The sequence below is a fragment of the Ranitomeya variabilis genome, chromosome 2 (genome assembly GCF_051348905.1).
Source record: "Ranitomeya variabilis isolate aRanVar5 chromosome 2, aRanVar5.hap1, whole genome shotgun sequence".
Lineage (NCBI taxonomy): Eukaryota > Metazoa > Chordata > Amphibia > Anura > Dendrobatidae > Ranitomeya > Ranitomeya variabilis.
In genome coordinates, this window is record NC_135233.1 from 256083716 (window position 1) to 256102302 (window position 18587).

Sequence of the window (18587 nt, forward strand, 5' to 3'; positions counted from 1 at the left end):
GGTTTTACTCCTATACTATTGATGCTGCATATGCAGCAATATGCAGCATCAATAGTAATGTTAAAAATGATAAAAAATGGTTATACTCACCCCCTCTGACGTCCCGATCTCCTCGGCGCTGCACGCGGCGATCCGGTTCCAAAGATGCTGTGCGAGAAGGACCTTCGTGACGTCACGGTCATGTGACCGCGACGTCACGGTCATGTGACCGCGACGTCACCGCAGGTCCTGCTCGCACAGCAACCCTGAGACCGGACAGCCGCGTGCAGCGCTGAGAGGTGAGTATATCATTATTTTTTATTTTAATTCTTTTTTTTTTACACTAATATGGTTCCCAGGTACTGGAGGAGAGTCTCCTCCCCTCCACCCCGGGTACCATCTGCACATTATCTGCTTACTTTCCGCATCATGGGCACAGCCCCATGCGGGAAGTTAGCGGATCAATGCATTCCTATGGGTGCAAAATCGCAGCGATTCTGCACAAAGAAGTGACATGCTGCGGGTTGTAAACCGCTGCGTTTCTGCGCGGTTTTTCCCGCAGCATGTGCACAGCGGATTGCTGTTTCCATAGGGTTTACATGTAAATGTAAACGCTATGGAAACTGCTGCGGACCCGCAGCATCAAAATCGCCGCGGATCCGCGGTAAAACCCGCAAAGTGTGAACATGGCCTTAGGAGTGGTGATGGAGCACAAAGTTGCTGACTCCGTCACTTACCCCAGCGATGCCTCGGATTAGAAATATTGGTCTTGTAGTAAATCTTGCTTTCCTCCATCCAGGGTAATATTAGTAATATATCCCATCTGGTTCATGGAGACAGGGACAAAATGGGCCTGTGTGATTTCAAATGCCAGGACTGAATTTCAGCCCCAGTCCGTACCTGATCACTACTTCACAGGCCTGTCTCACACTCACACACTATCTGACTCACCTCTCACTTTCTGTCTCACCAATCAGCACCCAGCTTTCACTTTACGACAGCAGTTTATGAAATGAAAGCTGAGCTCTTAAAAATAATCTGGGGGAAATGGTGGATGAGGATGAGGAAAAAGCCAATATGCTAAATGACTTTTTTTCATCAGTATTTACAAAAGAAAATCCCATGGCAGACAATATGACTAGTGATAAAAATTCCCCATTAAATGTCACCTGCTTAACCCAGCAGGAAGTACAGCGGCGTCTAAAAATCACTAAAATTGACAAATCTCCGGGCCTGGATGGGATACACCCCCGAGTACTGCAGGAACTAAGTACAGTCATTGATAGACCATTATTTTTAATCTTTAAAGACTCCATAATAACAGGGTCTGTACCACAGGACTGGCGTATAGCAAATGTGGTGCCAATATTCAAAAAAGGAGCAAAAACTGAACTCGGTAATTATAGGCCAGTAAGCTTAACCTCTACTGTGGGTAAAATCCTGGAGGGCATTCTAAGCGATGCTATACTGGAGTATCTGAAGAGGAATAACCTCATGACCCAGTATCAGCACGGGTTTACTAGGGACCGTTCATGTCAGACTAATTTGATCAGCTTCTATGAAGAGGTAAGTTCCGGACTGGACCAAGGGAACCCAGTGGACGTAGTGTATATGGACTTTTCCAAAGCTTTTGATATGGGGCCACACAAAAAGTTGTTACATAAAATGAGAGTAATGGGGATAGGGGAAAATATGTGTAAGTGGGTTGAGAGCTGGCTCAGGGATAGGAAACAAAGGGTGGTTATTAATGGAGCACACTCGGACTGGGTTGCGGTTAGCAGTGGGGTACCACAGGGGTCAGTATTGGGCCCTCTTCTTTTTAACATATTTATTAATGACCTTGTAGGGGGCATTCAGAGTGGAATTTCAATATTTGCAGATGACACTAAACTCTGCAGGGTAATCAATACAGGGGAGGACAATTTTATATTACAGGATGATTTATGTAAACTAGAAGCTTGGGCTGATAAATGGCAAATGAGCTTTAATGGGGATAAATGTAAGGTCATGCACTTGGGTAGAAGTAATAAGATGTATAACTATGTGCTTAATTCTAAAACTCTGGGCAAAACCGTCAATGAAAAAGACCTGGGTATATGGGTGGATGACAACCTCATATTCAGTGGCCAGTGTCAGGCAGCTGCTACAAAGGCAAATAAAATAATGGGATGCATTAAAAGAGGCATAGATGCTCATGAGGAGAACATAATTTTACCTCTATACAAGTCACTAGTTCGACCACCCTTAGAATACTGTGCACAGTTCTGGTCTCCGGTGTATAAGAAAGACATAGCTGAACTGGAGCGGGTGCAGAGAAGAGCGACCAAGGTTATTAGAGGACTGGGGGGTCTGCCATACCAAGATAGGTTATTACACTTGGGGCTATTTAGTTTGGAAAAACGAAGACTAAGGGATGATCTTATTTTAATGTATAAATATATGAGGGGACAGTACAAAGACCTTTCTGATGATCTTTTTAATCATAGACCTGAGACAGGGACAAGGGGGCATCCTCTACGTCTGGAGGAAAGAAGGTTTAAGCATAATAACAGACGCGGATTCTTTACTGTAAGAGCAGTGAGGCTATGGAACTCTCTGCCGTATGATGTTGTAATGAGTGAGTCATTACTTAAATTTAAGAGGGGACTGGATGCCTTTCTGGAAAAGTATAATGTTACAGGGTATATACACTAGATTCCTTGATAAGGCGTTGATCCAGGGAACTAGTCTGATTGCCGTATGTGGAGTCGGGAAGGAATTTTTGTCCCCATGGTGGAGTTACTCATTGCCACATGGGTTTTTTTTGCCTTCCTCTGGATCAACATGTTAGGGCATGTTAGGTTAGGCTGTGGGTTGAACTAGATGGACTTACAGTCTTCCTTCAACCTTAATAACTATGTAACTCTGATTGGTTTCTGAGTGGTAACCAACACAGAGAGGAATGGACTCAGGAGGATAGTGAGTGAGACAGGCCTGCGAACTCCTGGGTCAGGACACGTCCGGCCCCCATGACGGGCACCAGGGGAGGGCACCAGGAGCGGCCCTGTACAAGAGCAGGATATGGGCCCTTAGCAGTCTGATCGCTCATCATAACGTACAATTCCGCCAGTTCTGGAGGTGATAACCAAAATTCCAAATACATAACAAGAAAATCTGGGGAAAAAAAATACAAGTGTATATGGTAATATCCCAGATTATATTTATAATCGCTCCAAAAACTAGATACAAAAAGAAGAGGACCAGGAGCATATAGTAACAATATATAAAAGAAGATCTTTATTTATACAAATTTTTTTTTTAAATCTGGACATCAGTAATTATAGCATGTATTCCACAACAACACATACAAAAGGGGGAAACATAAACCCTCAACCCTCACCACCCCTACATAGTAGAAAATGGGCATATAAATAGCTGTAAGCGGTAAGCTCCATATAACTAGAAGTGATTTATATGAAAAAAGAGAAAAATGGTGCTGTAACAGGACGCAGCAAAAAGTCTAGGGCAAGTGCACCATAGTGGCTACAAGAAATAGCCGTGTCACAGCAGCAGAGACTCAAATGAACGCTTACCCATGCAGAGGGGGAGAGGTGAGGGAATCCCGCCGGTAGAGGGGCCACTCTACCGGCGGGATTCCCTCACCTCTCCCCCCTCAGCCGGGTGCAGCTCACACTTCAGGGAACTGCAGCTTCTCCTCACAAATAAGAAAATAAATATGTGCCTGGTTTACACCGAACGAGCACTGCATCCTCTCCACTACACAGCGCGGGCACAGCACAGCGTAATGGGGGCACTGCCCCCTAATGGGGACACCACGAACAAGACACGAGAGGAGCAGAATGTACAGGCCGATGCAACAAAGCCAAACCGTTACATGGGACTGCAGGAGAGCCCCGCTACATGATCTGTACTCATGTGTTACATAGGACTGCAGGTAATATCCACTACATTATCTGTACTCAGAGAGTTATCACTGTGTTATCTGTGGTGTTACACAGGACTGCAGGTGACATCTACTACATTATCTGTATATAGAGAGTTATCACTTATCTGTGGTGTTACATAGGACTGCAGGTGACACTTACTACGTTATCTGTACTCAGAGAGTTATCACTTATCTGTGGTGTTACATAGGACTGCAGGTGACATCTACATTATCTGTACTCAGTTATCACTGTTATCTGTGGTGTTACATAGGACTGCAGATAACATCTACTACATTATCTGTACTCAGTTATCACTGTTATCTGTGGTGTTACATAGGACTGCAGTTGACCTCTACTACATTATCTGTACTCAGACAGTTATCACTGTGTTATCTGTGGTGTTACATAGGACTGCAGGTGACATCTACTACATTATATGTACTCAGAGAGTTATCGGTGTTATCTGTGGTATTACATAGGACTGCAGGTAACAACTACTACATTATCTGTACTCAGAGTTATCACTGTTATCTGTGGTATTACATAGGACTGCAGGTAACAACTACTACATTATCTGTACTCAGAGTTATCACTGTTATCTGTGGTGTTACATAGGACTGCAGGTGACATCTACTACATTATCTGTACTCAGTTATCACTGTGTTATCTGTGGTGTTACATAGGACTGCAGGTGACATCTACTACATTATCTGTACTCAGAGTTATCACTGTTATCTGTGGTGTTACATAGGACTGCAGGTGACATCTACTATACTATCTGACTCAGGGAATTATCATTCTGTTATCTGTGGTGTTACATAGGACTGCAGGTAACATCTGCTACATTATCTGTACTTAGGGAGTTATCGCTGTTATCTGTGGTGTTACATAGGACTGTAGGTAACATCTGCTACATTATCTGTACTCAGAGTTATCACTGTGTTATCTGTGGTGTTACATAGGACTGCAGGTGACATCTACTACATTATCTGTACTCAGAGTTATCACTGTTATCTGTGGTGTTGCATAGGACTGCAGGTGACATATACGACATTATCTGTACTCAGAGAGTTATCACTGTGTTATCTCTGGTGTTACATAGGACTGTAGGTGACATATATTACATTATCTGTACTCAGGGAGTTATCACTGTGTTATCTGTGATGTTACATAGGACTGCAGGTGACATCTACAACATTATCTGTACTCAGAGAGTTTTCACTGTGTTATCTGTGGTGTTACATAGGACTGCAGGTGACATCTACAACATTATCCGTACTCAGAGAGTTATCACTGTGTTATCTGTGGTGTTACATAGGACTCCATGTGACATCTATATTATCTGTACACATCTGTGTTATCTGTGGTTACATAGGACTGCAGGTGACATCTACTATATTATCTGACTTGGAATCATCATTCTGTTATCTGTGGTGTTACATAGGACTGCGGGGACGTCTACTACATAATCTGAGCTATCACTGTGTTGTGTATTGTACATTACAGTACATTGCTTACACAGGACTGCAGATAGGTCTTACATTACTTACATAGGAGTATTTACATGGGACCGTTGGTACTATATATTACATTACTCTGCATTACTTGCATAGGACTGCTGGTAACATTACATTTTACTACATTACTTACATAGGACTGTTGGTGACGTATGTTACACTACTTACGTAGGACAGGACTGAGGGTACAACAAATTACATTACTCTACATTGCTTGCATGGGCCTGCTGGTAACATATAGTACATTACTTACATAGGACTGTGGGTACTATATATGGCATTACTCTATGTTACTTGCACATAATTGCTGGTAACACACAATGCATTCCTGACATAGGACTGCGGGTACCATACGTCTCATTACTTACATGGGACTGCACGCGGTGCAGTCGGCGCTCAGCTGGTGAGGAGTTAATGGCACAGCCGGCTCTGCTGCCTCTGGTGTCGCTGTCATTGGCAGAGCGCTCAGTACTGCCCCCTGCCGGTGGGAGCCGCCTGTGTGAGCGGAGCCGGGGCTGGGACAGAGGAGGCTGCGCTGATGGAGGACGCATCTCCCGTGTGCTGGACGCGCTGAGGTGAGTCCTGCTCCCGCTGCTCCCCGCACTGTGCCGCATCCGGCTGGGACCGGGCTCCGTGCAGCCGCGGACTGGGGATCGTGGCAGCAGCTCCCTCCGGGAACAGGATCTACGGGGGCTGCGGAGCCGGCGGGAGCCCCCGCTCTCTGTATCCCCGGGATCCCCCGGTGCCCTCCTGCACCCCCGGCTCCCCGGATCGCCGGGCTCTCGGGATTGCTCCTGTTCTTGTTCCTGCTCATAAAATTCCACAGACAAGCAGATTGCAGAATAAAGAGCTGAGGCTGCAGGGATTACTGTAAAGTTCAGCCGTACCAAGGGGGACCAAGGGAGGGGTGACAGGGGGACCCAGAGAGGGGTGACGGGGACCCAGAGAGGGGTGACAGGGGGACCCAGAGAGGGGTGACGGGGACCCAGAGAGGGGTGACAGGGGGACCCAGAGAGGGGTGACGGGGGGACCAAGGGAGGGGTGACGGGGACCCAGAGAGGGGTGACAGGGGGACCCAGAGAGGGGTGACGGGGACCCAGAGAGGGGTGACAGGGGGACCCAAAGAGGGGTGACGGGGACCCAGAGAGGGGTGACAGGGGGACCCAGAGAGGGGTGACGGGGACCCAGAGAGGGGTGACAGGGGGACCCAGAGAGGGGTGACGGGGACCCAGAGAGGGGTGACAGGGGGACCCAGAGAGGGGTGACGGGGACCCAGAGAGGGGTGACAGGGGGACCCAGAGAGGGGTGACGGGGACCCAGAGAGGGGTGACAGGGGGACCCAGAGAGGGGTGACGGGGACCCAGAGAGGGGTGACAGGGGGACCCAGAGAGGGGTGACGGGGACCCAGAGAGGGGTGACAGGGGGACCCAGAGAGGGGTGACGGGGACCCAGAGAGGGGTGACAGGGGGACCCAGAGAGGGGTGACGGGGACCCAGAGAGGGGTGACAGGGGGACCCAGAGAGGGGTGACGGGGACCCAGAGAGGGGTGACAGGGGGACCCAGAGAGGGGTGACGAGGACCCAGAGAGGGGTGACAGGGGGACCCAGAGAGGGGTGACGGGGACCCAGAGAGGGGTGACAGGGGGACCCAGAGAGGGGTGACAGGGGGACCCAGAGAGGGGTGACAGGGGGACCCAGAGAGGGGTGACAGGGGGACCAAGAGGGGGGTGACAGGGGGACCCAGAGAGGGGTGACAGGGACCCAGAGAGGGGGTGACAGGGGACCCAGAGAGGAGTGACAGGGGGACCCAGAGAGGGGTGACGGGGACCCAGAGAGGTGTGACCGGGGACCCAGAGAGGGGTGACAGGGGGACCCAGAGAGGGGTGACAGGGGGACCCAGAGAGGGGTGACAGGGGGACCCAGAGAGGGGTGACAGGGGGACCCAGAGAGGGGTGACGGGGACCCAGAGAGGGGTGACGGGGACCCAGAGAGGGGTAACAGGGGACCCAGAGAGGGGTGACGGGGACCCAGAGAGGGGTAACAGGGGACCCAGAGAGGAGTGACAGGGGGACCCAGAGAGGGGTGAAAGGAAGACCAGGAGAAGGGTGACAGTTGGATCCTGAGAGGGCTTACAGGGAGACCCAGAGGGCCTAAAGGGGGACCCAAAGCGGTGTGACATGGGAACCCAAAGAGTGGTGACAGGGGACCCAGAGCGGGATGGTAAGGGGACCCAAGGAGGGATGACAGGGGACCCAGAGAGGGGTGACAGTGGGACCAAAGAGAGGGGTGACAGGGAGACCAAGAGAGGGGTCCAAGAGAGAGGAATGATGGTTCACCACAGAAGGAATAGGGGAATCGGGAAAGAGGGTTAACGGGGACCAAGAGAGGGGTGACAGGGGAATCAGGAGAGGGGTGACGAAGGGACCAAGAAATGGTGACAGGGAGACCAAGAGAGGGTTGATAAGGAGACCAAGAGAGGGGTGACAGGGGGACCAAGAGAGGGGTCCAGGAGAGTGGGGTGATAGAGGAATTGGGAAAGAGGGTTAACGGGGGATCTAAAAGAGGGGTGACGGGTGGCTAAGGAGAGGGGTGATGGGGGACCAAGAGAAGGGACGGGATCAGGACAGAGGACAAGGGGACATAGAGAGGAGATGGTATTAGGAGAGAGGGTTGAGAGTGACCAAGAGAGGGGTGACAGGAGGATCAGAAGAGGGGTGACGGGGATTAGGAGAGGGGTGAGAAGGGGATGATGGGATGGGACAGGGGGATCAGTGGGACCAAGAGAGGGGTAACACAGAATCAGGAGAGAGTTGTTGCAGGGGGACCAAAATAGGGGTGACATGGACCAACAGAGGGTATAGGGGAACCAAAAAAGGGGTGACAGGTGAACCAAGAGAACGGTGACAAGGGGATCGGGAGAGGGTAACAAGAGAAGGGACAGGGGGACTAAGAGAGAGAGGAGAGGGGTGACAGGGCAACGAAGAGAGGTGTGACAGGACTAGGAGAGGGGTGACAGGGGAATCAAAAGAGAGACCAGCGGGACCAACAGAAGTGTCACAGAGGGATCAGGGGAGAGTGGTGACAGGGATCAGAAGAGAGGGATAAAAGGAAACAAGAGGGGTGACAGGGGTACCAAGAGAGGGATGAGAAGGGGATCAGGAAAGGATGATGGGGAAGAGGAGAAGGGTAACGGGGAACGTGAGAGGGGCAATAGGGTGAATAATACAGGATTGTTGGGGGATTAATAGATGATAGGGTGGTGATAGGGGCATCAGGAAAAGGGGACAAGGATCAGGAGAATGGACAGGAATGAGGAGAGGTTTGATGATGACCAAGTGAGGGATAAAGTGGGCAAAAAGAGGGGTGACAGGGAACAGGAGAAGAATGAAAGGGTGATCAAGAGAGGAGTGACTGGGGATCAGGAGATTGGTGAGAAACTAATCAATTGAGGGTTGAAAGGGGGATCAATAGATAGTTGACTGGTGTTCAATGAGAGTAGTGACAGGGAACTCTAAAGAGGGATCAATAGAGGGGTGACATGTAGATCGGGTGGGTGGGTGATGGGGATCAGGATGGTGGGGGCAGGAGATCAGAAGAGGGGTGACGGGGATCAATTAAGAATTGTTGGGATTAATAGAGGGGTAACGAAGATCAAAGGATGGTCGACTGAGATCAAGAGGGGTTACAGGTGGATTGTGGAAATTGGTGACGGCGATTGGGCAGAAGGAAGACAGAAATTAAGAGAGGGATGACGGAGATCAGGGAGAGTTGTGACAGGAGTATCGGGAGAAGGTTTAAGGTCATGGGGGAGAGGGGTCACGGTGTTTAAAAGAGGGATGACAGAATCAGTGAAAAGGATGAGAAGGGAACTGAGAAGAGAAACAGGGTTTACTGAGATGTGTAACAGAGGGATCAGGGAAAAGGTGTCGGGGGATCAAGAGTAGGGTGACAGTGGGATCATTAAGGGTTGACCAAAACAACGGTGATGGGGATCAGTGAGAGGGACACCGACAGAAGAATCATCTTGGAGAAGGAATCAGGGGTCTTACACCGCTTCCTCTCAGCTAAAGGCTCCAGCAGCTGCAGGACCTGATCCGCTCCTAACGAGGGGTACAGTAGTGACTGTAGAGGCTTGTATGGTGGAACGTGAGAAATCCGGGTGAAATTATCTACGTCTGAATCTGATCTACCTTACATGTACTGTATGTATCCATTCCATATCTATCTATCACATATCTATCTATCATCTATTATCTATCTATCTATCTATCTATCTATCTATCTATCACATATCTATCTATCTGTCTATCTATTTATCACATATCTATCTATCATCTATTATCTATCTATCTATCTATCTATCTATCTATCTATCTATCTATCTATCTATCACATATCTATCTATCTATCTGTCTATCTATCTATTTATCTATCACATATATATCTATTATCTATCTATCTATCTATTATCTATCATCTATCATCTATCTATCATCTATCTTTCTATCTATCATGTGTCTCCATTCCTTCTGTGTCTCGTCATTCTGTATTTTTCATGCTATCCTCATTCTTATACTCCATCACTAGATGTATATCTCTGGCGCATTATTATAGATAGCGTGCCGCTGGAGTATATACATATATAACAGGTTGGATATCTGCTGTAGTGATGGGGTGATACCGTATATATATGTATTCAGTGGGTGCGGGCGCAGTGTGTGATCACTGGTGGTGCCTGCTGTCTGCTGCTGCTTCACTCATTTCTATTGATTGCGAGAAATCAAGTGCCAGAGAAGTGATAACGTGCTACCCAGAGACTAAAGTGCGGGGAAGACCTGGCTGCAGATGTAGCAGAGCTGACGCTTTTTCTTCTCGTGTGTGCAACACCCTCAGCTCCCCTGTGTCCCTGTTGGGTGGCTGTTCTGTGAGATGAGGCTTGTAGACTATAAGAATTACGGTGCATCTGACATTAGAGCTCTACTACATCTGTGGGACTGTCACTCATTGATTTGTATGTAGCAGAGCTGTGGCTCTGCCGCTGTCCCAGGTCCTGAATTTCATGGTATGGGGTATATTGCTTTGGTTTTAAGGGTAGATGATGGGTGTAGTTGTGTAATCGTTAACACCAGCTATTTACATTCTAATAGCTGACCATGGGAAGTGACCGGTGGAAAAATATCGGGGGAACCTCACAAATGGAGGATGCGGTGCAGGAGAAGTCCCAGGTAAGAGCATTCTAATGTGCATCCTCTGACAACAAGCTTAGTGTCACTATACAAAAATGTAGCAAAGCAGAAGTTAATGCAGCGATTACTCATGATATGTTATCTGTGGCGTTACATAGGACTACAGGTGACATCTACATTGTCTGTACTCGAGTTATCACTGTTATCTGTGCCGTTACATAGGACTACAGGAGACATCTACATTATCTGTACTCGAGTTATCACTGGTATCTGTGGTGTTACATAGGACTGCAGGTGACATCTACTACATTATCTGTACTTGAGTTATCACTGTTATCTGTGGTGTTACATAGGACTACAGGTGACATCTACATTATCTGTACTCGAGTTATCACTGTTATCTGTGGTGTTACATAGGACTGCAGGTGACATCTACATTATCTGTACTTGAGTTATCACTGTTATCTGTGGTGTTACATAGTACTACAGGTGACTACTACATTATCTGTATTCGAGTTATCACTGTGTTATCTTTGGCTTTACATAGGACTGCAGGTGACATCTACTGCATTATCTATACTCAGAGTTATCACTGTGTCATCTGTGGAGTTACATAGGACTGCAGCTAACATCTATTATATTTTTATGCTGGAGAGTTATCACTGTTATCTGTGGCGTTACATAGGACTGCAGGTGACACATGCAGTTGTGCTCAAAAGTTTACATACCCCTGCAGAATTTTTGCTGTCTTGGCCTTTTTTCTCAGAATATGAATGATAACACCAACATTTTTTCTACACTCATGGTTAGTGGTTTGGTGAAGCCATTTATTGCCAAACTACTGTGTTTACTCTCTATAACTCATAATGACAACCCAAAACATCCACATGGCTCTGATCAAAAGTTCACATACCCCATTTCTTAATACCGTGTATTGCCCCCTCTGACATCAATGACAGCTTGAAGTCTTTTGTGGTAGTTGTGGTTGAGGTTCTTTATTTTCTCAGATGGTAAAGCTGCCCACTCTTCCTGGCAAAAAGCCTCCAGTTCCTATAAATTCCTGGGCTGTCTAGCATGAACTGTGCGCTTGAGATCTCCCCAGAGTGGCTCAATGATATTGAGGTCAGGAGACTGAGATGGCCACTCTAGAACCTTCAATTTTTTCTGCTGTAGCCAATGACAGATCGACTTGGCCTTGTGTTTTGGATCGTTGTCATGTTGTAACGTCCAAGTACGTCCCATGCGCAGGTTCCGGGCTGATGAGTGCAAACTCAGAGAGTTATCACTGTGTTATCTATGGTGTTACATAGGACAGCAGGCAACAACCACTACATAATCCTCACTCAGAGACTTATCACTGTGTTATTGGTGGTATTACATAGGACTGCAGCTAACATCTACTACATTATCTTTACTGAGAGAATTATCACTGTGTTATCTGTTTTGTTACATAGGACTGCAGGTGACGTCTACTATATTATCTGCACTTTTAGAGTTATTACTGTGGTATCTATGATATTACATAGGACTGCGGGTGACATCTACCACACTACCTTCTCTTAGAAATGACAGTGCCAGCTCTGCTCTATCAGTACTTAATATGCTGAGCTGCAAATCAGTGTAAGTGAAGGGTTACCCGCGGTCTCGCTAGATGACTGACAGACGACATGTTTGTAAAGACCCGTGAATACTCATAAAGTAAGCTCTGTGCAGGAAGTCTAGGTACTAAGACCAGGGAGCTCTGTGCAGGAAGTCTAGGTACTAAGACCAGGGAGCTCTGTGCAGGAAGTCTAGGTACTAAGACCAGGGAGCTCTGTGCAGGAAGTCTAGGTACTAAGACCAGGGAGCTCTGTGTGGGGAGTCCAGGTACTAAGACCAGGGAGCTCTGTGCAGGGAGTCCAGGTACTAAGACCAGGGAGCTCTGTGCAGGGAGTCCAGGTACAAAGACCAGGGAGCTCTGTGCTGGGAGTCCAGGTACTAAGACCAGGGAGCTCTGTGCAGGGAGTCCAGGTACAAAGACCAGGGAGCTCTGTGCAGGGAGTCCAGGTACTAAGACCAGGGAGCTCTGTGCAGGGAGTCCAGGTACTAAGACCAGGGAGCTCTGTGCAGGGAGTCCAGGTACTAAGACCAGGGAGCTCTGTGCGGGGAGTCTAGGTACTAAGACCAGGGAGCTCTGTGTGGGGAGTCCAGGTAGTAAGACCAGGGAGCTCTGTGCAGGGAGTCCAGGTACTAAGACCAGGGAGCTCTGTGTGGGGAGTCCAGGTACTAAGACCAGGGAGCTCTGTGCAGGGAGTCCAGGTACTAAGACCAGGGAGCTCTGTGCTGGGAGTCCAGGTACTAAGACCAGGGAGCTCTGTGCAGGGAGTCCAGGTACTAAGACCAGGGAGCTCTGTGCAGGGAGTCCAGGTACTAAGACCAGGGAGCTCTGTGCAGGGAGTCCAGGTACTAAGACCAGGGAGCTCTGTGCAGGGAGTCTAGGTAGTAAGACCAGGGAGCTCTGTGCAGGGAGTCTAGGTACTAAGACCAGGGAGCTCTGTGCAGGGAGTCCAGGTACTAAGACCAGGGAGCTCTGTGCAGGGAGTCCAGGTACTAAGACCAGGGAGCTCTGTGCGGGGAGTCCAGGTACTAAGACCAGGGAGCTCTGTGCAGGGAGTCTAGGTAGTAAGACCAGGGAGCTCTGTGCAGGGAGTCTAGGTACTAAGACCAGGGAGCTCTGTGCAGGGAGTCCAGGTACTAAGACCAGGGGGTTCTGGGCAGGGAGTCTAAGTACCAAGACCAGGGAGCTCTGTGCAGGGAGTCTAGGTACTAATACCAGGGAGCTCTGTGCAGGGAGTCTAGGTACTAAGACCAGGGAGCTCTGTGCAGGGAGTCCAGGTACTAAGACCAGGGAGCTCTGTGCAGGGAGTCCAGGTACTAAGACCAGGGAGCTCTGTGCAGGGAGTCCAGGTACTAAGACCAGGGAGCTCTGTGCAGGGAGTCCAGGTACTAAGACCAGGGAGCTCTGTGCATGGAGTCCAGGTACTAAGACCAGGGAGCTCTGTGCAGGGAGTCCAGGTACTAAGACCAGGGAGCTCTGTGCATGGAGTCCAGGTACTAAGACCAGGGAGCTCTGTGCAGGGAGTCTAGGTACTAAGACCAGGGAGCTCTGTGCAGGGAGTCCAGGTACTAAGACCAGGGAGCTCTGTGCAGGGAGTCCAGGTACTAAGACCAGGGAGCTCTGTGCAGGGAGTCCAGGTACTAAGACCAGGGAGCTCTGTGCATGGAGTCCAGGTACTAAGACCAGGGAGCTCTGTGCAGGGAGTCCAGGTACTAAGACCAGGGAGCTCTGTGCAGGGAGTCCAGGTACTAAGACCAGGGAGCTCTGTGCAGGGAGTCTAGGTACTAAGACCAGGGAGCTCTGTGCAGGGAGTCCAGGTACTAAGACCAGGGAGCTCTGTGCAGGGAGTCTAGGTACTAAGACCAGGGAGCTCTGTGCAGGGAGTCCAGGTACTAAGACCAGGGAGCTCTGTGCAGGGAGTCTAGGTACTAAGAACAGGGAGCTCTGTGCATGGAGTCCAGGTACTAAGACCAGGGAGCTCTGTGCAGGGAGTCTAGGTACTAAGACCAGGGAGCTCTGTGCAGGGAGTCCAGGTACTAAGACCAGGGAGCTCTGTGCAGGGAGTCCAGGTACTAAGACCAGGGAGCTCTGTGCAGTGAGTCCAGGTACTAAGACCAGGGAGCTCTGTGCATGGAGTCCAGGTACTAAGACCAGGGAGCTCTGTGCAGGGAGTCCAGGTACTAAGACCAGGGAGCTCTGTGCATGGAGTCCAGGTACTAAGACCAGGGAGCTCTGTGCAGGGAGTCCAGGTACTAAGACCAGGGAGCTCTGTGCAGGGAGTCCAGGTACTAAGACCAGGGAGCTCTGTGCAGGGAGTCCAGGTACTAAGACCAGGGAGCTCTGTGCAGGGAGTCCAGGTACTAAGACCAGGGAGCTCTGTGCATGGAGTCCAGGTACTAAGACCAGGGAGCTCTGTGCAGGGAGTCTAGGTACTAAGACCAGGGAGCTCTGTGCAGGGAGTCCAGGTACTAAGACCAGGGAGCTCTGTGCAGGGAGTCCAGGTACTAAGACCAGGGAGCTCTGTGCAGGGAGTCCAGGTACTAAGACCAGGGAGCTCTGTGCAGGGAGTCCAGGTACTAAGACCAGGGAGCTCTGTGCAGGGAGTCCAGGTACTAAGACCAGGGAGCTCTGTGCAGGGAGTCCAGGTACTAAGACCAGGGAGCTCTGTGCAGGGAGTCCAGGTACTAAGACCAGGGAGCTCTGTGCAGGGAGTCTAGGTACTAAGAACAGGGAGCTCTGTGCATGGAGTCCAGGTACTAAGACCAGGGAGCTCTGTGCAGGGAGTCCAGGTACTAAGACCAGGGAGCTCTGTGCATGGAGTCCAGGTACTAAGACCAGGGAGCTCTGTGCATGGAGTCCAGGTACTAAGACCAGGGAGCTCTGTGCAGTGAGTCCAGGTACTAAGACCAGGGAGCTCTGTGCATGGAGTCCAGGTACTAAGACCAGGGAGCTCTGTGCAGTGAGTCCAGGTACTAAGACCAGGGAGCTCTGTGCATGGAGTCCAGGTACTAAGACCAGGGAGCTCTGTGCAGGGAGTCCAGGTACTAAGACCAGGGAGCTCTGTGCATGGAGTCCAGGTACTAAGACCAGGGAGCTCTGTGCAGGGAGTCTAGGTACTAAGACCAGGGAGCTCTGTGCAGGGAGTCCAGGTACTAAGACCAGGGAGCTCTGTGCAGGGAGTCTAGGTACTAAGAACAGGGAGCTCTGTGCAGGGAGTCCAGGTACTAAGACCAGGGAGCTCTGTGCAGGGAGTCTAGGTACTAAGACCAGGGAGCTCTGTGCAGGGAGTCCAGGTACTAAGACCAGGGAGCTCTGTGCAGGGAGTCCAGGTACTAAGACCAGGGAGCTCTGTGTGGGAAGTCCAGATACTAAGACCAGGGAGCTCTGTGCAGGGAGTCTAGGTACTAAGACCAGGGAGCTCTGTGCAGGGAGTCCAGGTACTAAGACCAGGGAGCTCTGTGCAGGGAGTCCAGGTACTAAGACCAGGGAGCTCTGTGCAGGGAGTCCAGGTACTAAGACCAGGGGGTTCTGTGTGGGAAGTCCAGGTACTAAGACCAGGGAGCTCTGTGCAGGGAGTCCAGGTACTAAGACCAGGGGGTTCTGTGTGGGAAGTCCAGGTACTAAGACCAGGGAGCTCTGTGTGGGAAATCCAGGTACTAAGACCAGGGAGCTCTGTGCAAGGAGTCCAGTTACTAAGACCAGGGAGCTCTGTGCAGGGAGTCCAGGTACTAAGACCAGGGAGCTCTGTGTGGGAAGTCCAGGTACTAAGACCAGGGAGCCCTGTGCAGGGAGTCCAGGTACTATGACCAGGGAGCTCTGTGCAGGGAGTCTAGGTACTAAGACCAGGGAGCTCTGTGCAGGGAGTCCAGGTACTAAGACCAGGGAGCTCTATGCAGGGAGTCTAGGTACTAAGACCAGGGAGCTCTGTGCAGGGAGTCCAGGTACTAAGACCAGGGAGCTCTATACAGGGAGTCTAGGTACTAAGACCAGGGAGCTCTGTGCAGGGAGTCTAGGTACTAAGACCAGGGAGCTCTGTGCAGGGAGTCCAGGTACTAAGACCAGGGAGCTCTGTGCAGGGAGTCCAGGTACTAAGACCAGGGAGCTCTGTGCAGGGAGTCTAGGTACTAAGACCAGGGAGCTCTGTGCAGGGAGTCCAGGTACTAAGACCAGGGAGCACTGTGCAGGGAGTCCAGGTACTAAGACCAGGGAGCTCTGTGCAGGGAGTCTAGGTACTAAGACCAGGGAGCTCTGTGCAGGGAGTCCAGGTACTAAGACCAGGGAGCTCTGTGCAGGGAGTCTAGGTACTAAGACCAGGGAGCTCTGTGCAGGGAGTCCAGGTACTAAGACCAGGGAGCTCTGTGCGGGGAGTCTAGGTACTAAGACCAGGGAGCTCTGTGCAGGGAGTCTAGGTACTAAGACCAGGGAGCTCTGTGCAGGGAGTCCAGGTACTAAGACCAGGGAGCTCTGTGCAGGGAGTCTAGGTACTAAGACCAGGGAGCTCTGTGCAGGGAGTCCAGGTACTAAGACCAGGGAGCACTGTGCAGGGAGTCCAGGTACTAAGACCAGGGAGCTCTGTGCAGGGAGTCTAGGTACTAAGACCAGGGCGCTCTGTGCAGGGAGTCCAGGTACTAAGACCAGGGAGCTCTGTGCAGGGAGTCTAGGTACTAAGACCAGGGAGCTCTGTGCAGGGAGTCCAGGTACTAAGACCAGGGAGCTCTGTGCAGGGAGTCCAGGTACTAAGACCAGGGTGCTCTTTGCAGGGAGTGCACATACTAGGACCATGGTGATCTGTGCAAGGAGTTTGGGTACTAGGATCAGGGGGCTCTGGGCATTTTTGTAATCACTTTTTTATGGCTTCGCTGTATAGAAGTTTTCCTTTTGAAGCATAATGTGCAGAGGATTTTCGTAGTTTGAGCTGTGGGGATGAGCCGAGCATTGATCTACTGCGGAGGTCAATCCTTTTTCCGATAGCAGGTTGTGTGGACAAGTCGGAAGAGTGATGTGAACTGTCTGGGCCTCATGACTGATCATCGGCTTTTGGGATCTGCAGTGCAGGGCGGAAGCTGCAGGTAACAATGGGGTCATTCTATTACATAGTGCAAATTCTGCAGGTAACATTGGAAGACACTTTATTACTGCAGATGTGCACTAACATCTGGGGGCGTTGTAATATATGGGGTGGATTCTGCCGGTAATATTGGAGGACACTATATTATTACAGATGCTGCAAGTAGCATCGGGGGGCTCTGTAATATATGGGGCAAATGCTTCAGGTAACACCGAAGGGGGCTATATTAAATAGGGGATGCTAGTGGTAACATAGGGGGAACAGTATTATATGGAGCAGATGCTGCAGGTAACATCGGGGGCACTGTATTATACGGAGAGCATGCTGCAGGTAATATCGGGGGGGGGGGGCACATTATTATATGGGATGAATTCTGCAGGTAACATTGGGAGCACTGTGTTATATGGAGCGGATGCTGCAAGTAACATTGAGGGATGCTGTATTATTGCAGATGCTGCAAGTAACATTGAGGGGCACTGTATTATGTGGGGCAGATGCTGCAAATAACATAGGGGGACACTATTATATTGGTGGCGTGCTGCAGGTAACTGGGGGGTACTGTATTATGTGGGGTGGATACTGCAAGTAACATAGGGGGCACTGTATTATGTGGGGTTTATGCTGCAAATAACATTATAGTACATTATTATATAAGTGGATGCTGTAGCTAACATCAATGGGGCATTGTATTATGTGGGACAGATACTGCAAGTAATATCAGGGGTGCTGCATTATATGCAGCGTATTCTGCAGGTAATATCGGGGGAACTGTATTCTATGGGGTGGATACTGCAGGTAACATTGGGGGCATTGGATTATGTGGGACGGATGCTGAAAGTAACATCAGGGGCATCATCATTATGTGAGGTGGATGCTGCAAATAACATCGTGGGTGCTGCATTATATTAAGCGGATTATGCAGGTAACATTGGGGGAATCTGTATTATATGGGGTGGATGCTGCAGGTACCATCGGTGGGGCACTGTGTTATGTGGGGCAGATACTGCAAATAACGTCAGGGGGCATTATTATATGGGATGGATGCTGCAAATAACATCAGGGGGCATTGTATTATGTGGGGTGGATTCTGAAAGTAACATTGGGGGGCGCTGTATTATGTGGGGTGGATGCTGCAAATAACATCAGGGGACATTATTATATGGAGCGGGTGCTGCAGGTAACATCGGGGGTGCTGCATTATATGAAGCGTATTCTGCAGGTAAAATCGGTGGGGGGTGCATTATATGGGGTGGATTCTGCAGGTAACATCGGGAGGGTGCTGTATTATATGGGGTGGATTATGAAGGTAACATCG

At 49.9% G+C, this 18587-nt stretch overlaps 1 protein-coding gene across 4 annotated transcripts in view; it reads left to right on the forward strand.

Annotated features, from left to right (window-relative positions):
• FIBCD1 (fibrinogen C domain containing 1) overlaps positions 1–18587 on the forward strand; it is a 277925-nt gene that overhangs the window by 175553 nt on the left and 83785 nt on the right. Inside the window, exons 1-2 of one of the 4 annotated variants that reach the window (XM_077284728.1) lie at positions 5856–5997; positions 10569–10646. In XM_077284728.1, coding sequence (XP_077140843.1) covers positions 10575–10646 — 72 coding nt within the window. In that variant the 5' untranslated portion in view covers positions 5856–5997; positions 10569–10574. Of the gene's footprint in view, positions 1–5855; positions 5998–9091; positions 9532–10119; positions 10484–10568; positions 10647–18587 lie in introns of those variants that run through there. The other 3 variants (XM_077284730.1, XM_077284731.1, XM_077284729.1) reach the window with 3 other exon arrangements.